This window comes from Anarhichas minor, unplaced genomic scaffold (assembly GCF_050575085.1).
Source record: "Anarhichas minor isolate MPS153535 unplaced genomic scaffold, ASM5057508v1 ptg000025l, whole genome shotgun sequence".
In the NCBI taxonomy this organism is placed as follows: domain Eukaryota; kingdom Metazoa; phylum Chordata; class Actinopteri; order Perciformes; family Anarhichadidae; genus Anarhichas; species Anarhichas minor.
In genome coordinates this window covers 5,154,139-5,178,026 of record NW_027466471.1, presented here as the reverse complement: position 1 = coordinate 5,178,026, position 23,888 = coordinate 5,154,139, and the positions used below count along the sequence as shown (strand labels likewise).

General features: G+C 44.8%; 1 protein-coding gene across 4 annotated transcripts in view; it reads left to right on the top strand.

Annotated features, from left to right (window-relative positions):
* Positions 1-41: 41 nt before the first annotated feature.
* The window catches only part of LOC142957569 (rho guanine nucleotide exchange factor 28-like), a 37,253-nt gene continuing 13,406 nt past the window's right edge, over positions 42-23,888 (top strand). For all 4 annotated transcript variants that reach the window (XM_076099480.1, XM_076099479.1, XM_076099478.1 and 1 more), the window contains exons 1-15: positions 42-276; positions 1,132-1,180; positions 4,711-4,852; positions 5,659-5,768; positions 6,049-6,235; positions 8,229-8,412; positions 8,982-9,183; positions 9,421-9,496; positions 11,383-11,423; positions 12,028-12,106; positions 20,273-20,394; positions 20,495-20,874; positions 21,673-21,841; positions 22,290-22,401; positions 23,595-23,637. In XM_076099480.1, coding sequence (XP_075955595.1) covers positions 1,148-1,180; positions 4,711-4,852; positions 5,659-5,768; positions 6,049-6,235; positions 8,229-8,412; positions 8,982-9,183; positions 9,421-9,496; positions 11,383-11,423; positions 12,028-12,106; positions 20,273-20,394; positions 20,495-20,874; positions 21,673-21,841; positions 22,290-22,401; positions 23,595-23,637 — 1,880 coding nt within the window. In that variant the 5' untranslated portion in view covers positions 42-276; positions 1,132-1,147. The remainder of the gene's footprint in view (positions 277-1,131; positions 1,181-4,710; positions 4,853-5,658; positions 5,769-6,048; positions 6,236-8,228; positions 8,413-8,981; positions 9,184-9,420; positions 9,497-11,382; positions 11,424-12,027; positions 12,107-20,272; positions 20,395-20,494; positions 20,875-21,672; positions 21,842-22,289; positions 22,402-23,594; positions 23,638-23,888) is intronic.

The following is a 23,888-nucleotide window of genomic DNA, read 5'->3' as shown; positions in this document are numbered from 1 at the left end:
TTTCATGTTTATGGAGGATTTTGCATTGGAGCAGACGGAAGACGGGAGAGCATCAACAGAGACCGAGGAGGAGGATGCTGCTGCCGCTCACTCTGGTGAAAACAGCGGCGGCACCGACCCAACGCCATACCTCAACTTGTAGCTCCTAACACTTGAATTAGCAGCTAGCAAAAAAATAAAGCAGTGTGTCCGAGAATTTGGCGCTCTGTTTCCTGCCGAATTTAAGCGGACTGTCGGTATTTTCTTCTGCCGGAGTTTGAGCTCCTGTGAACGGAGGTACGTCAATAATGTGAACCCATTTCTAACTAACGTTAGCTGTTGACTTTTTTTTTTTCTTTAAACGTGTCCGTCTCTTACATTATTGACAGTTTACAGACATGTGAAATGTAGCCGTGTAAAAGAGCCTCACTGCGGCTAAATAGGTCAACATTGAACTGTGAGTCCGGTTCATTTGAGACGTTGAGCAACAGCACAAATGTTTCTTAAAGCTAAACCGTCGTGTTTTTAGTGTCAAATGTCAAATATTGCGTCCACAGCCGTTGTTCTGTGACAATAAAGCTAGCACTAAAACGGCACTAAGTCCTCTCCCCTCGGTGTGTTCATGCTCACTGTGACGTCTCTTATGATTATGAATATATATTTATAAATACGAAATGTAATGTGACTGCACAAGCAACACATTTCTTGATGAGACCTTACTGTTGTGTCCAGTTTATGAAGTGGCCACTGATGAGCAGATCTGAACCCTGCAGCACTGAGACTCAATCGATTTCCTACTTTAGTTCGCACGCACACACACACACACACACACAGAAGTAAGGTACACACTGCCTTCAAATCAGATTGGGGCATATTTGGTGCTCTGGTCTCCAAACAAGGTACAAAAGCATCATTAAAATCATTATTCACACGCTTCAGATCAAAAGATGATCCGGTTTCCATCGGTGGACCTCTGACTCGGCTTGGCAGTGGCACAGATGAGTTTTAAAAAAAATGATAATCTCTTCAGGATCAGAGGAGAAAGGCAGACTAACCAGAGGAGTCATGAGGAGTCCCGTGGGGCTACACTGATGTGCCTTTTCCTTCTGTCTCTCTAAGATGTCTGTTTTTAATGTCCACATTTACCTGCAGTTGCCGGGAGCTGGAGATGGAGCTGAGCAGGAGGAGAGTGCCTCTGTATGTGAGTATGCGCTCCAGTTGTGGAGTCAGGCTTGAGACCAGCTTCTCCGACTAATCTTAAAAAGAGTTGGTTATCCCTTTGGAAAAATCTCTGCAAATTGAGTTTGCAATGCAGTGAGGGATCAGCAGCCTCATTTATTTATATATATATAAACACATTTTTTGTGCTCAGGACCAATGCTTAATTAAAATGCATCAAATGTATCTGAAAGGAATAGTTTTCTGCCCATGCATCATAGCTGTACTTTATTATTCAAGTTCACTAAAGTCACTGAGTGTAAGAAAAATAAGATTTGGCGCCATCATGACAGCAGGCCGGTGTTTTTGACTTTGATCAAACAGGGACTTTAATGGTCTTTGAATGAAACGTCTCAAGGTTTCACTGTTGGACTATTTGAGCACTGAATCATAGTTTCATAGAGTGACAATAGCAGCCTGGCATTTGTGTGTATTAATTAGCAAATCAGTAACTCAGTGTTTTGTTCATAGTGATGTTTTGTTGTGTGTTTTATTCACTCAGAGTTGGAAAAGGAACTTAGTATTTGCGATCAGTTTGATTTGTGATGTCTCTGGTTGTCTGGAGGTTAAGCTGTATTCAAACAGGGCGGGACTGCGATCAAATATTTCTTTATTGGTTTCACTTTAGTGTTTTTTATCAACTCTGCAAACAGGAATGAGAGCTAATGCTTCTAGATCAAAAGGGCTCACAATGTATTCAGTCAATTGAATCCTTTCTTATGTGGCATGTATTCAATGCCTTTTTCCTTTTAGTCAAGATCACTTAAAGGTTACCAAATGTTTGTGAATGCTGAATGACCATGTAATGAAACACTATACTCAGAACTGTAATACATAATATAAATGAATGAACGCATTATGCAACAACTATATTTTAACAGCAGAGGGAAGCTAGTGAAACTGAAGGAAGTTTTCAAAAAGCTAATCAGAGCCATGCTAGCAACTCGGCAAAAATGCTAACAGCGGTGTGTTAAGATGCTCGCAATGACAATGCTAACATTTGTAGCCTGTTAGCATGCTAACATTGACCAACTGGCCCTAAAACATAAAGTGCAGCTGGATTTAATAGTAATTAGTTTGCAGGTATTTAGTAAAAAAAACAACTAAAGTTTATTCATTTTGTGGTCAACATCTGGTCAACCACACAGAGGTGAGGAGCCTCAACGAGGAGAAGCTGTGTGGGAACGACTCAATTTTGAAGGTTTTTTATTTATTTTTATTTTAAAAGTTGAGTGTAGCTTAAAAATACTGAAGTAAGCTCACCAGTGTTTTTCAGAAGGCTGGTCCACAGCCATGCTAGCAACTCAGAGGCTTGGAGCTAAATGCTAACGGCGGCTTGCTAGGTGCTCACAATGAAGATGCTAACATTCATAGCCTATTAGCATGCTAACATTTACTATGTGGCCCTAAACATGAAGTACAGCTGGATTTAATGGGAATAGGTAAAAAAAAAACTTTATTAATTAGTTAGTTAAGTTAATTCGTTTATTCATTTTATGTTCAACATCTGGTCAATCACACAGAGGTGAGGAGTCTCACTGAGGGAAGAGGAGAAGCTGCGTGCACATTAAAGAATTTGTGTTCAACCTGATGCTCCCTCTGTCAAAGAATTGACCAGACAAAATTGATAAATGAACCTTGAAGGTGGGATTAAGTGAGACGGAGAGAGAGAGAGAGGATTACTCTGTGCCTCTATGTGAAACGGTGAGAGAAGTAAAAAGAAAAGCCTTTCAGTTTTATAACGCATTAGGTCAGCTGATTCAAGGCTGATGGACTCTCATACTCTTTCACCATCCAACACTAATCGGAGATGTTCATTGCATTTCAAGTCTTAGAATTCTACATTTTTTGGGTGTCCCTTCTTTTCTTCAACGTGCCTCCTCTGCTCCTGCCTCCGTCAGTGGGTGGACGTGTGTCCCACAATAACCCACACGGTGTGTGTTGTGGGAGGCCACTGTAGTTTGACAAGTTGATATCTTCCACAATAGATTTATTTCCCTGCAACTGGTAGATGTTGGTGGAAAGCAGCAGCTACAAAAAAAGGATGATTTTTATTCATTTATTTTTTACTATTATTCCGAGGGAATGAAACTAAAAGTGGATGTTTAATCTTTATATATAAATAGTAAAAAAACAAAACTATATCTGCCTTGAAGCTCAGTTAAAGTTGCATTGGAGATCTACGCACTGCAGCTATTTATCCACAGTATGGGCATGGGCCCAGAAATGTTTAAAGCTGCACCAATCAATATTTTTAATCCAACAGTGAGTTAAATTACTTTTTGTAGTGGGAAAGGGGTTGCTCGTTGTGACTCAAAGATAATTATTATAGCCGTAAATTGAGGTTTCCTCAGCTCTACAACGCTTGTGAGCCTCTTTCAGCTAGTTGTCCCGGTTTGATGGCTGCAGCTTTAAGACCAGTTCATAATCCGTGTCTGTATGACCGTGAGGGTTTTGGTCCAGTTCCCTTCCACAATCCAGTCCAGTTGGTGGCTTGCGATGCTCAAAATTCAGGTCGTACTTGTCTGTGTATTATCACCAGTTAAGCCCAACAGTGACTCATCGCTTTCAGGCCTGGCATACAGAAACACACAGGTGATTCTCATCAGCTGATTAGAGCTCCATCAGTTCCTCTCTCTTATCTCTCTCTTATGCTTACATTAAACTGGTTTTAAATATTGTGCTTTTTTCATCATAGGCTGTGATTGCAATTATATTACATTTGTATTTTTTCAATTCTTTAGACAGTCCATCCTAACTTCCAGCTTTGACAGCATTACAGTTTAGTTTCCAGCATTTTTAGCAATGTACTCAACTTTTAGCTTAAACCAGTTCTTCCAGTTTTCCATTTCTATTCCCAGGTTTTTCAGCAGTGCAGTGCCTTGTGCTTTAATACTTCTGCATTTTCACCAATGTTGTACAATTTTAGTTTTCAGCATTCACAGGCATCTTCTGCAGGAAATGCATTTTCTAGTTGAGTAAGTTGTCCTCTTTTTGTAAAAAAAAAAAAATTTAAATTCCACAAAAAAATGTAATTTTGGTCCTAGTATCAAAACTACGCTACTGTATTAGCTCATGTATCAAATCACTTCAAATGGCACCCAGCCCTAGATAAATCAATGACCTAGAAACAGCTCAACCTGGACCTCTTAAGTGCGGATGTAGCGTCTAGTGAGGCTGGCACAAAACATGATGTCAAAGGGTTTTTAACATATTGTGACTGCTCTGCCCTATTTCACCTTCTTCTGCCTCAGATCAGAAGTCTAAAGTGTTCTGGCCTGTTGGGATCAGAGCACGTCTTTACAGTAGACACCAAGACATTCCTGTTTTTATTGAGGGTGAATGTTTTATTGTACCCTCGAGAGGCATGCTGTCAGGAGATTTGGTGTGCTTTTGGAAATGTAGAACACTGGATCAGAATAGAGTCCTAATCTGAAGTGAGCACGCGTCTTCAGGAATAGATATATGTTTTGCGTCATGATGCTTTCCCTCTCTCGCTCCTCTGTTTCTCAGGGCCAGGCGAAGGTGTTTGCATTGCTGCAGGGTTACGACTCGGTGCCGGAGGACGCAGAGGTCTACGTTGTTCTGGAAGGGTCCACTCTGGTCCATGTTGCCAGGGCTCAGAGTGACGTCATGCTCTGCTTTATAGTGCCGGGTATGTTCATATGTATGTTGCGCACTGTAGTGATGTGCTATTGTATGCATTTTGGGGTAATTTGCTACATTAGAAAGGTAGAATTTATTTGAAAGTTCAAATCTTAAACTGCACATGCTGACAACCCCAGGTTTCACAATCCTGTCTGATGTACTCAGGAACAGTAGATCGCGTTTTCAATCTTCACACACACAGACAGACAGACAGACAGACAGACACACACACACACATACACACACAGTCTGTGACTTGAGGTCTGGAAAGGCACAGAATCTTATCAGCTTCCTCTCAGGAGGGAAACGGCTCCATAAACAATACGTCAACATTACCGAGCCTCTGTGTAGGTTGACACAGACAACAGGCAGTCCTGCAGGCTTGAGCGCTCTCTACGATAGTGGAACTATTAAAAGCAGGTCTCCTTCTCCATCAAAAGAGAAGAAGAAATGCCTTTAATTAACATACAATTTAAGACTATTTTTAACCACACTCAATGATTTTCTAAGGCACTTTCCTGGACTGAAATATAAAAGGCATATTTTTATTACCGGTGTTTTCTGTATTCTGTATAATTTAAATTATTTTTCATTCATTCATCAAAAACCACGAGTGTTTTTAGATTTCCTGCCCCATCAATTTCAGCTCATTTTATCGCAGTGACTTGAAACCTGTTGAATCATTTTGTCTGCTGTATTTCTGTATTTTTTTTGTTGCACGAGAACGCAGCTCCAAGCAATGAACTTATTATACAATTATGACATAAACCCTGAGTAAAGTCTGTCTTTTTGCTGTGTCGTGTCCGTCTTTAGGACACAACCTGGCTGAGGTGGTCTCTGTCCAGGCCTACCTGTGCTCTGAAGCCACACCCGTCGCCTGGGTGGGCGGGGCTTCACTGGAGTATGTCCAAGATGATGCTCAGGTAGTGACGACGATACAAATACGATCTTGTACATCTCACGTAGGTTTGTGCAACCCTGTGGTAAAAAGTTACGCACATACATTCTAGTACACAGATTCTACTGCTGTGCAAAAAGAAGACGCACGCCTCGAGTCTCCAAAGGTTTTTTTGCATTGAAAGCAAGAAAAATCACCAGTTGCATAGCAGTAGTTTTGACCTGTTGCTGTTTTTTTTTTTTTTTTTGCATTGCACATCATTTATCACAGATTGTATCTTAATCATGAACTACTTAATTTCTCAGGACCTGGCAGAGCACCTGGTAATCCACGGGCATTGCCTGAGCTCCACGGATCACAAGGAGCTGAGCAGCCTCTTCAACCTGGGCCAGGAGAGCTCTCGCTGGGCTATGGATCGCCGCGTGGCCCTGGCCATGGCCAATCTGGATATCCCCCGAAGCTGGAACGTACTGGGGAGCCACGGTGGAGACGGTGAGAACGGGATTATTCTATCACGCTGAACAGGCTTTCCTGCACAGATGTGTTGATCAGAAGCACATCGTGGGCAGATGCAGGGAAGGAATGAAGGTGAACTCTTCATCTCCCCCCACACCCCCCTCCTCCCCCACCATCATTCCCATTTGACATCCTTACTGGGCTGAAATCGGAAGTGAACACGGTCACATGTGTGCTTCTGTTGAATTCATCAAAGCCACTTAAGCAGCATGTAATGTGGTTAATAGAGCCTTTCCTTCTGGAAGTAGCCCTAGGCAGAGCTCAATAAATCTGTGTGTGTGTGTGCGTGTGCGTGTGCGTGTGTGTGTGTGTGTGTGTGTGTGTGTGTGTGTGTGTGTGCGTGTGCGTGCGCATGTTTACGAGATGCCACCATCTGTTTCTATGATCCGAGTGTTTGTGTTGGGCCACCTACACAAATAACGAACTGGATTTAGCGATAACATAGTTAAGGCAGTCTGTTTCATCGCAGCGTCTCCTTCTAAATGTCTGCAGTTAATTTGATAACACCGCTTATGACATCACCGCTGCTGCTGTATGCGACCGAATTGTACATTTTTAATCAATAGATTTTGTTTGCTTATAGTATGTTCTGCATTTTCAAAGGCGCTGGAAAAGCTAGAGATGCTGAACCTCATTCTGTCAAAAATAACTTGATTGGAGCTTGGAATCATGATGTTCTCTCTGGAGTGCAGCCATGAAAAAATGTAGCATTAATATTTTTACTACAGCTGGCAAAAGTGTTATCTTTTGAACTATGTCTTTATAGCTCAACAAGGCCTGCACCCTGATGCAGAATATTCTCGGATAAAGAGAGAAACCGAGTTTTTAAGAACCAATGCCCTTCAGATCTGTCAAGTAAAGCCTGTTTGTTTGTATACTATAAAAACTGCGGTTCTAAATCTTTTGTAACTTAAGGCCCTCTTCTGATTAAGAAAAAATATTCAAATATATGAGGAAAAACAGAACATGTCAAAAAGGAGGACAGTTAAACTCAATATGTGTTATGCCACTGTACCAAAATACACATTCTTCTTACCCTCACCCACCTACCATTATGAATCCATATTCAATGCATTTAGGCTCATTTCCTCACCACCCGCTTTGTAGCGTTTACTTTGGCACAGCGGTGTCTCCCACGTCACTCTTTTATTTTAAAAACACGATCTATTTTGTGTCTCTGCGTCCGAGGGAACGGTAGCTAACAGAAAACACCTGATGATGATGGTGGTGATATTCAAACCAAAGTGGTCATTGAAATTATGCTTCCTTTTGGATTATGTTTTTTTATTTATGTGAATTCTTAAGCACATGTACATGTGACATTAACTAGCTTTTAAATGACCAAAACAACATTATCTTTAAAATATAAACCAACCATCTGCCAGTACATCTGCAGCCCACTAGATGGCGCTCTGATGCTGACCAGTGGGCCCAGTGGTTGAGAACACCCACTATAAAGTAACCTTGGTATGAATACAAAAGAAAACTAATCGCTTTTAAAAGTATTTCTTGCACAGATTGTCCTACATTGTGTGGGTGAAATTTTTTTTTTATTACCTGTCATCCTTATGTTTGTGCCCACCATGAAAAAGTACTTCATAACAATAACACACCAAACCTAAAGAAATGTTCGGAGATCAACAGACATGAAGATGATGGTGAATTAATGCTGCATCTGAGATGCAACCTGCACGATTCCAGGCTCACGAGTCGCTTGAATGTAGTTGCTTTGATGCAGGCCGGTTACCTGCTTTGAGTGTCGAGCACAGAAATAAGAAGCTGTCACCACTTTGTCGCAAAGCTTTTATCGCCTCAAAGTGGGTCAGTGGAGCAGAGGGATCCAGCGCGGCGGGAGAGACAAAATCAATCATTGACATTTAGGTTAATTATCACAAGGAGGTGTCTTAGATCCCACTGCATACTTTTTTTTGCAGTTTCACAATATTATATTTCTCCCCTTCGTCTCCAGAGCACACCCTCAGGGAGTCGCCCCTCCACCTGGCCGTGCGGTGGGGTCTGTGTCGGCTGGCAGAGCTGCTGCTTTGTCAGCCGGGGGGTCTGATGGCTGTGAGTCTGCCAAACGAAGAGGGAGTCACACCGCTGCAGCTGGCGCAGACGGCGGGCAACACGGAGCTCCTGGAGCTGCTCACGCAGTAAGATTCAGGTTCACCGTTTTGCTGTGTGTGCGGTGAGGGAAAGCTTTCCTGCAGATGTAGAAAGGACCCCATCCGTCCATTAGTTATACCTGCTTGTGCTATTCAGAGGGTCGTAGTGGGCTGGAGCCGATGCCGGCTGACATTGTGTACACACTGGACAGGTCGCTAGTCAATCACAGAGCTGAAGCATGGAGAGAACACGCAAACTCCACACATTGCTTTCTTTGGATCTGTGAAATACTGTAAATAAACCAGTTTGAAGTACATTTTATGAACAAATAAAATACTAAACACCTGTTAGTATTACCTGTCAAACTCAGGAATGTGTTGTGCCCAATCAGTCAGGCTCAATGTGGATCCATAAATCTTGAGCACACCCTTAAAGGCCTGTTTATGTGGCCTGAAAAACTAGAAGACCATCATCTTACGGTGCTTTTAGATGATGTTTTATATATTCTAATGGCTTAAAAAGTCTCCCTACACACATTTTTAATGCTTTCTCAGAATATAAATTTCAAATGTTTTTGGGAGGAGGGGAGTTAACTAACCCATCCGTTGTGCTGCAGCCCGCCCAACCCTCTAGCCACGCCTCCAGCAGGTCTGTCCCAGGTGTGGGCAGACCGGTCCCGCTTGCTGAGGTTCTGCCACGATACGGGCAACCTGACTCTGACTGTCCGACAAAACCTGCGGTGGAGCTCAGAGGAGAGCCGGCACGCTGACGTCCTGCTTCTCAGGGACCGGCTCAGAGATGAGGACTTCCTCAGAGAGGTCAGTTGAAGTCATCAGTGTTTACTCGTGCTGGTAAGAGGTACGGGATTAAAACGGACCGCCGTCAATTATGATCAAATTTGCAAATACACCTGCAGTTTAAATAGCACATTTACGTTAACAATTCTGCCACCAATGTACCATTAGAATAAAGCCAGCTAGGTAAGCACGGAGTGAAAATCAGTACATTTGAGGTCACAGCATCTTCTTACTCAAATGTCACCTTTCCTCCCACAGATCAAAGCTCTAAGGAGGGAACGCGTGGAGACCATCTTAGGGAAGGAGGAGCTGGTGGATGATCCCACAGAGAACGGTATCATACATACATTCCTAATGTGTTTGAGTGGTCTGGTTAAACTAAGCCATCCAGTCTTCTCTTTTAGGTATGTTGCAGTGGTCTGCTTTTCTTAGGCTTGATACTGTGTACATTGACTGCTCTCCTGTGGGGGGTTTGAGGTATTGCAAGTCTGAAATGAAGAAGGTAGGGAAAAGAAGAGTAATCAGGCTGTTGCAAAAATTCATCAGAGAGAATTATATTTTTCTTGTGTGAATTTGATTAACAGTTCAGTCAAATTTATATGATCGTAAGCAACCAAACGTATCTGATCTTTGATTTGAAGCATGTGAATCACTGTATCAATATAGTGTGCAAAATAGCAGAGCAAGTGAGCTATACGTTTATAAGTAGTGCTGAAACTATTAGAGAACAACTCCAAAGTGCATCTGATGTTCAAGAGCAAAGCATGTGTATGGGATGGAGTGGACACAGTATTTACGTCTTGGCCAGGACTCGAAAACTAGATTTTAAATCTCAATGGGGCTATCCTGGAAAAATAAATGTTTGATAAAAAGTAAAATATATATACATAAAACTCATAAGAAGGCTCTCATTCATCCTTTTTTAAAAATTGTTATTGTTCCATTAATGGAGTGTTTCCCAGTGCCTGTAAAACATCAATAATTACACCAGTGTTCAAATCAGGTGAACATTTTCATGATTACCTACAGACCCATCAGTATCCTTCCAGCAGTATTAAACATCGCAGATTGGATCTCTGAACAAATAATATCACATTTGAATGCTACTTCCTTCTCAATGAAAACATCAATCCACTGACACTGCAAATTGTTTTCTTTTGATTTAAAGAAAGCCTTTGATGGAGTTAATCATGACCATCTAATTACTAAGTAATCGAAGTTTAATTTTTCACCTCATGTAATAAAATGGATAAAATCATACCTTACAGACAGAAAACAATGAGTTTGTGTCCCATAAAAGCTCACAAATGGTTGATAAATATGTTGGTGTACCTCAAGGCTCAACTCCGGGTCCTCTCTTCTTTAGTTTCTATATTGATGACTTACCTGAAGTTTGTCTTTCTTCTGTAACCTATCAGCTTCATACTAATGATATACCGTCGTATATATCTACATGCTAAAAACAAGAAGCAAGCCTCAGAACTATCAGCTTTAATGGACAATATCTCAAATTGGTTTACACCTCAATGTCCGCAAAACTGTGTGTATGTCTTTTTTCAAAGTGTGGAAATAGAGATCCAGACTGCAGACCCAGTTAGTAGGGAGTAGACTAGTAGTGCCTGAGTTTAAATATCTAGGCCCAATAATAGATTTACAGCTTACACCAAACACACAAGGACCTCAGCAGTGAAAATACATCAGTAAACACTTTATAAGCAGGCGAAATAAAACATTGAATAATACAGATGGAAATGAGCCTGTATGGACCTCTGTCAGATTACGGTTATCTTTTCCTGCACTTTACATCTTCTCCTTTCTCAGCCTTTGCTGTTGGATTCTCCTTCCCCTCCCAAACCTGTACATCCTTTATGGGTCGCTTCCACTTCCCTCTCCCACATTTATATACGCCTTTTATACATTTTTTCGTGACCTCAGGCTTCGTATCGCACCACCCAAACACTAATTCCTGCTTTGTTTCTGTTGAGCAACAGTGCACCGTGTCCTTTGATCTGGAATGCATGTGGTAGTTAAGGAGATCAAGGCCACACGGTAAAGATCTCCCCAGGTTATGTTTAAAAAAAATAAAAAATAGAATAAAAATGAAGACTTTACATGGTTCATACATCATTAAAAAAAACTAACAAACATCTGTGCTTACTTGAGCCTCTTTTGAAGTTTAATGGCTGCTGTGTCTAAAGAATTTTGTTTTCTTTCTTTCAGCACTGTATTCTGATATCGATGGAGCAGCTGTGGAGGAAACTGTGAGTATTTGAAATGAGGGCAGTAATGGAGTTTCTCTTAATAAATGTGACCGGAATCTATTTTTGATCATACTGTACATCTCATGTGTGTTGAGTCAAATATGTACACAAGTCATCTGTCCTTCCAAAAACGTTCCACACCAAGTGTGTGCACTTTTAACTATTTTGCAACAAAAGGTTGTCGCTTGAAAAAAAGGGTTAAAAACTCTCAAGGCTCCATTCAATCTCCATGAACATCTGCATCAGCCTGTGGCACCGCCTGCCCCTCAATGCTTCACATTGTTTCCCGCTCATTGTCGAGGTGTTGGAGTTGGCACCTTGCGCACGCTGCTCAATTGCCCAACTTTGTGAGCAGCCAAGTGTGTTTTTAGAGGCGTGTGCACATGATTCCGGTCATCCAATAGGACCTCTTTTATGCGATACAGATGGGTACTTTGCCCTGTCACACACACCTATAGGCACTAGACAGACAGTTTTTGTGTTGTGTTTTTGTACTTGGGTCCACTCTAGTTTCTTTTGCAGGTATGCTTGTAAGCCTGATGAGTGACATGTCACGGTGGAAATGTGCGCGCCATTATCGGTGAAAGGTTCTCTGTTTCTTCAGGACTACGAGGAGCCGCTGATGTTTCGCCTGAACGAAGAGGACGAGGAGGAGGAGGACGACCCATCGCAGTTTGACTCCGGTAAAGATTTCGTAGAGGCCTGTTTTTAGATACGGACTTAATTTCAGAGCTTGCGGTGTCTCAGGCTGTAGATCATGTTTTTACGCAGACTGAAACCGCCCGTTGTTGTTTTAGGTGGCATTATATTCATAGGAGGTTATCCAAGTGGCTTCTAATCATTACTGCAGGAAGCGTTTCCTTTCCTGAACAGAACTTGGAACCCGAGTCTCTACCGTCCCCGCAGACTACAAGATCACATTTCAGCTTCTCTTGACCCCCTGCGCCCTCTCTCTCTCTCTCTGGAGTCTTTGGAGTCATGTCACTCTGTTTTCAGTGATTGTGGCGCTAAGAAGGAATCCGGTTAATGCGCCTGTGCAGAGAGCAATCCTGACTCATCCTGTTCCTGCCAGCGGCGACACAAATGACTTCCTACCATGTGGCCGAAGGTGGCCTCACTCTGATCCTGCACAGGGGAACGGGAAGGATTCGAGAGTGGGAACATCTTGCGGGTTAATAATTGGCTTGTATCGCCGCAGAGCAGACCGATGCTTCGGCGTAAGAATGCTGCGGTCACAAGCAAGAGGCTTCAGGCTTTTATAACTCTTGGCACTGGACGTCTGCAATCTGAACTTCCTGCGGCTGGTGTTGTTTTCCAAGCTGTACGGTTTAGTCATTTCACACTCGGTGTGTGTGTGTTTGTTGGCTGGTTGAGGGTTTTTCACATTTTCTGGTCTTTGAAGGCCTCTGACCTCGACCGGTCCCCTTCAAACACTTTTTTTGTGGCTCAGACGAATAACGCTGCTCATTTGAATCCTGTTTTCTTCACGGTTTCCCCTCAATGCAATGCCATGCCAAGAGAAAAGCCCTGACTCAGCATGATTAAGGCCTTACACATGTTATTCTTCCGGGATTACAATGCCTTTTTTGACCCCTTGAGAATTTCAACTCCTTATTAGACATTCCCAAGCTGTCGGGCATAACGAGTGACCGGCAGGTTTTTGTTTATTTATTTTTTAACAAAGAAGTGAAGCATGTACTGCGATTCCAGTTCCTGTTTTTTTATCACTGAGCAATGCGTCATCCGATAGACAGACGGGCTTCTGTAGCCAGAGCTTCAGCAAGGGATGAGGAATTTTGAGCGTAGCTGTCATGTCGCCCCCCCCCCCCCCCGCCCATCGTCTCGATGTCAGCTCTTTCCTCTCTCCAATTCAAATGGCATGGCTGTGATTAAATACAGTAGAGCCACAGCAGGTTGCACCAGCTTTACAATGTCAGTGTAATAGTTTTTTAGAGTAAAAAAGACAAGTTCCTCTCTCTTCGTCTTCCATCCTTCCCACACCTCTGCCCTCCTAATGCCCCCAGAATTAAAGTACCACACCCAAAAAAAACAATTCCACACACTTACCCCCAGACCCATGTAACACTTGGGTCCCATCCTCCCAGATCAGCATTTTAATGTGAGTTCAGTGAACAAACGACAAATGCCACTTCATCCCCGAGGAGCTCTGCTCTCCACGGCTGAAAGAAAGGAGGGGGGGGTCGATGCATGTTTTTTTTTGTCAGTGTTTGTGTGCAATTGTGTGTTTGAGAGGGGAGAATGCAGTGGGGAAGAGTACTCTGAAGGGGGCAAAGGGGTATGGGGAAGTTTAAAAAAAAAAAAAAAAAAAAAAAAAGGGGGTTGTTTGTGGCTGAATGGGGGTTGCCAGGGCATTGCTGAATGCAGTTTTCCAGCAGCTTGTAGAGATCCCCAGGGACGGGAGAGTGGAGGAGTGTGTGTGTGTGTGTGTGTGTGTGTGTGTGTGTGTTTATGTGCGTGTAATAGAGGGATAAGAGAAAGAGATTTATGATATGGATAGTTTGGCCGTGTGACAACAGACAGCGAGCACAACGGCAGGAACGCTAACAAGAGTCTCCGACCCGGGCCGAGGGATCTAATTGGAGAACGGAAAAAAGGGATTAAAACCTTCCACAGACCCCCACAAAGGCAGCATTAATGTTCACCAGTACAGTGCCAACACCCCCTCCCCATCTCACACACACACACACACCCTCACACAGCAACTACTTTCTATAGTCTCAGTGTACCTATGCCCCCCCCACCCCCTTCACCCCATATATTCTGCCTACAAAACCCTTTTCATCCCCCTTTTCTCTCTCTTCCCCTTCTTTAATCACATTCCTTCATTTATATGCATTTATAAAAAGCCATGTTTGGCGTCTTTCCACGCTGCCATTGTCTGATAGTGTCTCTTAAAACTCTGTCACTTTTACCACCTCCAGCTAAAAACTTACTGCTGTCCTTGCTGCTGCAGCAAATGGAGCACTGCGCTCCTGCAAGTTGGCAAGAGGAGAAAAGGGGCGGGGGGGAGAAAGAAAAAAAGTAACGGTGTGGAAGAAGAAAACAGCAGCGGCTCTCACTGCTGTCTCCATGGTGAGGCTGCTGACCTCGCACACTGCTCCCCTCCTCCACCACCACGCGTCCCCCCCTCAGCTTTGGCTTTGCCGTGCTGAAACATAGAAAGAGAGAAGGGCTCTCTTCAGACGTGGCATTGGGCAGATTCGGATAGTGTGTGCAGCTAGGCATGTCTCCGAGGCAATCATGAACTCGCGGGGGTTAATGATTTCTCCCCTGTTCCAGAGACTCACCTCCGCTAAGCTGTCTGCCCCTCGTGTTTGTCTTCGCCGCACACTCTAAAGTCACTCCCATGTTTGACTTGGTCTCTCTCTGTTTCTCTCCCTCCTTCGGTCACTCTTTCCGGCAGCCAATACACTCCTCCTCCCCCCCCCCCCCCCGCTCCTGTCAGCATGTGTTGATCGCCCTCCCACTCTCCCCCCTCTGTGCTGTGTGTGGTAGATGGGTCAAAGAGAAAGACTTAAGAGACCCTAAAGGTTCGGCACAGATTTGAGGAGAGCAGTCAGAAAAGAAAGTGGGCAGACAGAGAGGAAACCGGAGAAAAGGAGAAGAGAGTTCGGCTCTGTCGGACAGTTGGTGTGGAGTTGTCGAGGGGGAAGGGGAGGATTTCAGGGGGGAGGGGTGGCTTGGGGAGGGGAGGGGGGGTAGACAGAGGGGAACATGCTGGCTCACTCTTGAAGTGTCAGAGTGTGTACAGCGGGGCTCTGGAAAAAGGAGAGCGAGCGCAGAAACTCGTCCGCAGTCCGTTGAGCCGCTGGGAAATGGATGAAGACTGATTCGCTGCTCACTCATTTATTCGGATGAGGATCCCCTTGAAGGTAGCAAAATCATGGATTCTGACTCGGACTCTCCTTTCAACTACTCCTGGCCCTCTTTTCCCAAGATGAGGATGCGCAAGAAGACGGGCAAAAAAGGTAACCCTGATGTTTTTCCATCCCGTCACACAGACGGTCATTTGTCGGTCGCTGTTCAAGTTGACAGGGTCACTATTTCATCTCACAGATGGTCAAATACTGTCTGTACAGTTAAAGAGCGAGCAAAGTGCCACTGATATGTTCGACAGACGTACCACGCGTGTGGTTTAATGTCATAAAGAATGTTTCACGTCTGTTCAGTTTCCCTGTTTCTCAGCTGCATCCCTTTCCTCGAAGCATCACGTTACAGACGGCCATATGGAAGACATCGCCACGAACGCTCACCGTGGAACAATACAGTTAAAATTAGACTGTTCCTATTACACATCGGCGCTCACAGGCCTGGGCCCCGAGTCCATCGGAGTGGGACGTCTGCTGGTGATGTAACCTGATATGTGACAGTATGTTGGGGAATGTCAGACGTCCACTCGAAGTCCATTGGGCGCTTTTCGGGGGGCCTTGATCGTCCTCGGTCCTCACTGTTGTGTGTGTGTGTGTGTGTGTGTGTGTGTGTGTCGAATGGAAACCCTCCGAGGAGTCGTGGCCCCGTGTGACTAGCTATAGTGGAGGCCCCATGCTTAATGTGTGCCTATGCTCAGGCACCTGCTCTTAATAGTCTTGATCAGCGATGTGTCACCGAAGTGCCATTGGATGATGAATTTCCGAGAAACTGCACCAAAATCAAGTTAGTCCCGGTGCCTGAACTTAACACACAAGCGTGTCACCTCGTCGTGTGAGAGCTGAGGTGGATGCTTAAAATGGTGCCAAATTAAACCGGAATGGTTAAACAGTTCATTGCTTTCGTGCAAGTGACTGTTGGACAGAGAGGGAGAGAGAGAGAGAGAGAGGAAGATCAAGTTACTGCCATGTGTGTGTCATGGCCCAACTCCAGCGGCCTCTTTTAACCGTAAACCTCTGCGAGATTATCTGTGCTATTGCTTCTAAATTGTGATTGACATCTGCACGTTTTACACGCTGCCTTTCTGTGCCGTTCAGAAGAGTAGAAATAGCGGCACTGTATAAACTCTTTATAAATATGTCGTGGCTTTAGAAACTGGTGAGAGGCCAAACGGCTCTGGCGGCAACAATGCACCTGCAAAGTGAAATGTGATTTCAGGTGTGCGGAAGCCACGAGTTTATTTCTTCACTCTTGAGTTTACCTCTCCCTGGATCTGTCGGAGCAGGGTGACGCACTGAGACGTAAACATGGCGGTGAGCGCAGCGGTGAGGGGCTTGGACCAGTACGTTTTGACCGCAGGTGTCATGACTCAAAGACCGGGTTTGTGGACTCTGGTGGACAATTGTTTTAATGATTCGAAACGGCCCTACATCGAAAAATAATGAGCTCTCTTATAAGGTAATAACCGCTCTTTGTTTTGATTCCTTTAGACCCTGCTTGTTATTTCACTCTGCTCCCAATTTCTCCCGGCTCTCTCCAGAGTGACAGTTGTTTGGTGCAATGCTTAAAAAGCTGACTTACATCATAACAAGTATAATAACCCATTTTATACTCATAATAAACAATCGGAGGTGTTGACGCAATTAACAATTAGGATCTCTGTCTGCCTTGAACATTTCATTTTTTTTGCCATTTTCAGCACACCAGCGGCCTGAGAAAGAGAGTCAAACCTTGAGAAAAGAGCCCTTGTGACGGCCCCGCCTCCCCCACTCTCCATCCTGCCTCCCTCGACCTCCCTCTCCCGTGGGGTGTGCACGGGGTTGAAGGGTCACTCTCTGTGTTTAACTGCCCTGGTCTGGAAACCTGGCCACTGACTGCCGCCTTTGTCTGCGTCTCCGTAAAGCTCTGGCTCTCTTTTTCTCCTCTCCAAGCGGCGCTACTGTATAGGGTTGGCTATCGCTCAGGGACATGCTCTGAATATCACATCGCTTGTCGAATGCACCGTCTGTTGAGCAGAATGCTATAGAAACAGCCCCACGCGCTGCTCTGCATTCCTCAAAAAAACCTCCTAAAAATAGCAACCCGCGGACAGCGGTCTGCGTCCCCTGCGAGAAAGACGGCCTCCCCCTGCGAGAAAGATTGATTTTGCTATCTTGTTAGAAATATGAACTCCTCGCTCCTCTGTTATTCCCCCCAGTTAACTAATGTTAAACACAGATCGCAGCGCCTGACAGCAATGTTCACTGAGGCCATGTTTATGGGTCAGGAGAGGTGTGTGAGCGATCGGGGCCCCGTGGCAGCCAGCTGCGGCTTTGGACCCGGCCCCAGAACCTTTTACTATTAGGCCCCGTCTGTCAAGTCCTTAAGTGGGTTTATGTGAAACGATATCTGCTTTCAAACAGCGTTTTTGACCCAGGTCCACAATCTGCCCCCGTCTCTGGATTCGTAGAAGGTCTACCGTGACTTTAGTGGAGGTGGCTTGTCACACGGGTTCATGTACAGTATGATGTTTTCATGTGGAACTAAGAGGATCCAGACGTTTTAAGAACAGCAACTTGCGGTACATTTAGGTTCTGGGAGATATGATGCCGATACTCCATGACTTTTAGGGTTGATGTGGAGTCGGCTCCTGTGGTGGTTCAGCTGGAGTCTTTTGCATTTGTTGTGGATGGAGCCGGACTCATCTGGTGTCCTCATCAATGTCTGCTTGACTCCCTTTTTGCGTCTCAGATTTATAGCACTCTCTGCCTGCAAGAACCGCAGCCAATTGTTGCTCTGATTTACTCTCTGCGGCGCTGGCAGCTGGGAATCTACGCCGAAACCGAGGGTTTGCCATCGGTTCGATATCTGCTGCATGAGTTTAGGGGGTGAGAGCGGTGCCAAAGACATGTTTTTGCACCTCTGGCTTTGTTTCAGGCACGGCTTGGCCAGCGTGAGGCGAGACATGTCATTGGGAACATAATAATGTAACTGAGCTAATGAGGCTGCCTCTGCTGGTTAGTGTGACGAGCACTGCATTACCAGTTGTTAATGTGGTTAAAAGTTGTTTTTTTTCCAGTGAATGCTTCGCACCAATTTCCTTGTCATTTGGTGATGTAGTTTTCTGTCTCCTGTTCATGACCAGCCAGCTGTGAAACTATTTTATGGTGGTCTAAGGGCTTCTTTTTTAGACCAGATTGTGTTTTGTTCAAATGTTCAGCAATCATACTGCAAGAAATTCATCATTAAAGAGACGGAGACAAACCTGCAAAAGCAAGTCAGTCCTCATGGACTTCTATGTTAAAATCATAGGCTGTGTATAAGTAGTGGACGTAGTCATCGTGACATCACCCACCGGTTTGTGGACTGTCGTTCTGAACCTCGATGTGGCCGTCGCCGTCTTGGATTACGGCCGTCACCATCTTAGCTTTTTGCAACCAGTGAACAAAAGTGACCATATTAGGACTACAGAGCAGTGACGTAGAGCCGCAGTATACGGCTCTGGTAGCAACCTGTCAATCACAGTAAGCCCGCCCTAAAGCATACCCTGCTTTATGGTCTATTTGACTCTAAATGGACCATCATTTACTAAATGAACATCATGTTGTATTGAAGAAGACTTTAAACTGGAGATTGAGACCATAAACTCATGTTTACAATGTTTACTGAGGGAATATATCAAGTGAGAAGTAGAGTCATTTTCTCATAGACTTCTATACAACCTGACTTGTTTTTGCAACCAGAGGAGTCTCCCCCTGCTGGCCATTAGCATGAATGCAAGTATAAGGCACTTCCGCATCGGCTTCATTCGTCAGAACATGGTTCTGGTGCCTGTATTTAGCATCCCCGCTCATGACAACTGCACTAGAGATACATTTTTATACAACTCACCCGTTTAAATTATGTTAAGTACGACATAATTGAGGGCGTGGACTCTTTGAGTGAAAGCTGGCGGCTGTTCCAGGTCGCTAGCTGCTAGCTCTCTCCTCTGCTGTATCAACCGGGCCCGCCTCAGCTCCACCGAAGCTATTTACCCATTTTTAAAGTTGGGCTGTGTCGTGTCTGTGACGGCCGGAGCCTCCCACTTACCTTTTAGGTAAACCTATGGGTGAGGTCACAGAGGCTACGTCCATATTTTATGCAGTCTATGTATATAGTCCACAGACATGCAGTATATAAAGTGTGGGCACCATATACTGTATACACCATATGAATAGAATTGTGTGTACATTTTGATGTTCCACTGTTTATTTTGTGAAGGTATGTTTCATTACAATGTGCAAATGAGCTTAAACAGCGCTCCACTGTGTCATCAAAGGTTCCTGTTGTAGTGGCTCATAACGCTCTGCCTCTTTGTGTTTGTGCGAACTTGCAGGTTGTTTTCTAACCTGGAATACTTTCCAAGAAATCGTGTTTGTGGAGAAGCTGTGTTTTGTACAGAGCAGCCTCCCAGAGAAGGGGTGTGTGTGTGTGTGTGTGTGTGTGTGTGTGTGTGTGTGTGTGTGTGTGTGTGTGTGTGTGTGTGTGTGTGTGTGTGTGTGTGTGTGTGTGTGTGTGTGTGTGTGTGTGTGTGTGTGTGTGTGTGTGTGTGTGTGTGCGCGTGTGTGTGTGTGTGTGTGTGTGTGTGTGTTTTGAGAGCAGTGAGTGTTTAACAGCGCTGCTCACAGGGACTCTACTGTGTTGGAAGGGGTTTCCTCTCAATGCCACTGTGTGCTCACCGGGAGTTGTTTCCACCAGGGCAGGGAAGCACGCACACAGACGCCCTGCGCGCAACTCTGCGCACGCCCATTCACGTGCGCGCGTGTGTCCCGTTCAGACAGACACTCGTAAGGGACTCTCGCTCCTGAACAATGTCGTGCGACCGCCCAGGACGTCTACGTCACCTCCGGTGTTTGCGAGATGTTATTTGAAGTTGCTGTGGAAACTAAATAGAATATTGAAATCTCTCTCTCTCTCTCTCTCTCCCTCCCTTTTTTTTGTAGAGAAAAGCCAGTCCATAAGGGAGAGCCAGGCCCAGTCCCCGACTCTGGCTGCTGCTGTCAGACTCTCAGCGATGATACACGGCAAAGACAGAGTGTACGCCAACGCCATGCTGGTGGACCAGGTGAGTCGTTAGTAGTTCTTTCTCAGTAGGTTGTATATTTTATAACATTTAGTCAGAAACAGACTCATGTGATGTCAAATGTTCCACTTTTCTGTTCCAGGTGGATGACGCTGATATTAAATACCGCTCTCCGGAGGATGAGGAGGAGGTGAGCCCTGAGCCCCGTCTTGGCAGCCCATGCTGGGACTCCTTCTCCACGACTCCCCCGGCCTCGGGGAACCTTTCCCAGAACCGGCACCCGTCCTCACCCCGCGGCGGGGAGAGGGGGATCCGAGGCCCGGATATTCGCAAGGAGCCTTCCCCTCGCACGTCTCCCCCCTCTCCTTTCGCATCCTCCCCGTCTTTTCCTTCCTCCCCCCTGGCTTCCGCCTTCCGCTTGTTCGAGGGAGCGCAGAGGCGTCGGACGCAGCCGTGCCTGCCAGTTTCTCCTGCTTTGAACCGCAGAGGATGCAGCTTGACCGAGGCGAGCCGGGTCCTGAGGTAGGACGCTATAACTGTTCATTATTGAAGAAAAGGGAAAAAAAAATCGAATGCAGAGCTATTCTAATTGATTGCAGAACCTTTAACGGGAAAGCATCACGACTCGGTTGAGTATTTTCATGTTAAAGGGAGAGAACAAACCCACTGCATTATGGCCAAGTGGATTTTGGAGGGGAATTATAAATTCCGCGCACCAATGTAGAAACTCGTTGCGAACACATACCACGACTAACAAGTAACATCCGTAATTTCAGCACAAGCCTTTTCTTGACATTTTGTGCACTGATTGCAGTCAGAGAAGGTGCTGAAAGTGACAGGAAGCCCGGACACAATTGAGCTGTTTGTGTGTTGAGGTCGCTGAACATTCCTCCCAGTTTCCTCAGAGCTGCAGGATCCTCTCCATTAGCACTGAAGCCGGCCAAAGGCTACACAGTTTAACGCCTATACACTCTACACTTTATTAGGAACGCCTCTACAACTGCTCTGCCATGAAGAGGTGTTAATTCAATTATATGTTTTGCAACGAGGTCAGTGGTGAGAGGTGTTTCTAATATTCTGCCCTCTTAGAAACATCTCTCTCAATATAATGTGGTCCACAACAACAGCACCAACAACTATGACCTCAATATTAAACCTATAATCAAATCCATGAGTCCAAACATATTTGTATCAAGACCGTTTCTGCTTATCTGTGCAAAATGAGTCATCTTGTAGTGTTCCAACAAATGTGAATGTGTTATTGACAGGAAATCAGTATGTTCCCAACTTTTGTGTGTTTGCATCTGTGTGTGTAAATAGTCCTAGTGTCGAGTGCGACAGTGGAGAGGAAGACATCCTGGGACACTCCTACCCCTGCTCGTCTGCGAAGAAGCAGTCCATCCTGCGATCCAGCTCGAGGGAGGACTCTTACGACGTGTCACCAGACTTTAACCGCACGCACTCTGACAGCACGCACACGCCCGCCAAGGTACACACACAATATACAGGTCATTGTGTTTCTACATGTGTGTGTGTGTGGGATCCCATGTGGCCTGAGACACAACGCCTGAAAAACCTCCCCTTCTGGTTCTCTCACTTCATTATTCCAAACAATTATCTCAAACTAGAACGATTTTTTTGGTGACACATGATGTATCATTATTTCATTCAATTATCAATTAATTTTTTTTTGCATCAAGATTTATATTAAAAGTGCAATTACAAACACATTAAAAAAGTAATAACCCAAAACTGTAGATAAAAAAGTAAAGCACATTACACACTGTCAACAGCTCAATAATGTGGACAAAAGGTCAGACAAGTTGAGTTTCCTGCTCCCAGAATTGAACCTGTGAACTTACTGCTCCGCCTGATCTGTTTCCTTCTGATCCGTTTCCTTCTGATCCGTTTCCTTCTGATCCGTTTCCTCCACCCAGAACCCGCAGGAAGCAGAGGTTCGCCTGCGCTCCTACTCCTATTCCTCCCCCAAGGCGAAGCCGTCGCGGCCGCTGCTGAACCGAGACGAAGCCATCACCGACCTGGCAGAAGGTGAGTCAACTTTGACCCCGTGACCTTTTCTGTTCCCCCGCGAGCCAGCTGAACGGACACATGTGCCACATGTCTCAACAGACAGGTGTTGTAAATCAACTGGACCTCTGAGGAGAGTGTGTGTGTGTGTGTGTGTGTGTGTTTAGCGTCAGCTCCGCTTTGATGCGTAGGAGCAGCGCAGCATTAAGGCCATGCTTTGCTCCCGTCTAGATGGTGCGTTCAGCGGCAGCGGTCGCTCTCTGCTCCAAGCTTTATCTCTCTCTAAATCCCTCTCTCGTCTCAACCAAGTTAGTAAGTACAAGAACAGCGTGTCGGCATTCCAGTGTGTCTCTCTGCTCTATCTGGTGAACCGTGGGATAAACTGGTGATTTTCAAGAGTTGCACAATTATAAGGCATATCTGGTGTATTTAAACTGTCCCTGTGTGTTTTAACGGATACAAGATGGAAAATCTGGGGTGAAATTGGAGATTGAATGAGCCTTGAATGAAACCCAATAACTTTGCTGCACATTTTGCTTGCAATTGATTCGCCTGAAGATTCTTTTGATTTCTTACCATTTTTGCAAAACAACGATGTTTCTCATTGTGGCTCACATTGTGCAGCCCTTTATCTGTGGTAAGATTTAGTTTTTTCAGCGGCGAGTGCGGCCCTCACATTGTACAATGCACAAACCGCTGTCTTAAAGGAGGGAAAAAACATATTCATTATTATTTTGAATCACTTAAAGATCAAGAGCAGACTTTCTCCAAAGCTTGACTTCCTCTTTAAAAAAACAACAGTCTTCCAAAGTCCACTCATTTATATGATGAATGACACATAGAGGTCTGGATCTTTAAGACTGCTTCTTTTTTTTAATAAATATATCCCGAGGCTTTGGATAAAATACTCTCTACAGTCTTTTAGATCTTCTGGAGGAGGAGCTGTTTCTACCTTGAGGCGGCTGCTCTGCTTCCATTTTGGTGCATATTATTTTGTTTCCCGTTTTGGTTTTCCATCTTTGGTGTCATCTGGTTCTTCGAGGCAAAACTCTTGTGTGGTGTTTGGTCTGTCTTTGTAGGGATTTGCTGGATCCGGGCTGTTTCTCCTATTTCCTTCTAACTCTATTCTGATCGGGGTTGATGGCTTTTTAACACATGTGACGTGTATTTCGACCGTACTCATTTGCCTTTCCCTGTTACTCTTTCCTTTACAGAGCAGAGAGCATTCAGCCTGACTGAGACTACCAGAGATAACAGGTAAAAAGGAGCAATTCCTTCCTTTTTTTTGATCAAATGCGCCTCCAGATGTGTGCGTTTTCATGCGTCTCTCCAGTATTAAACCTGTGGTTGGGGTCTGAGTGCGCAGGATGTGACATACTTCCTGTTCCAAGGCCCGAGGCCACAACACGCCCTGATTGCAACCTCAAAACAATAAACATCAAAACTCTCCTGACCTCTCGAGACCTCGGATACATCTCAGCTATTGTCTGAAGCACATCAGTCATACT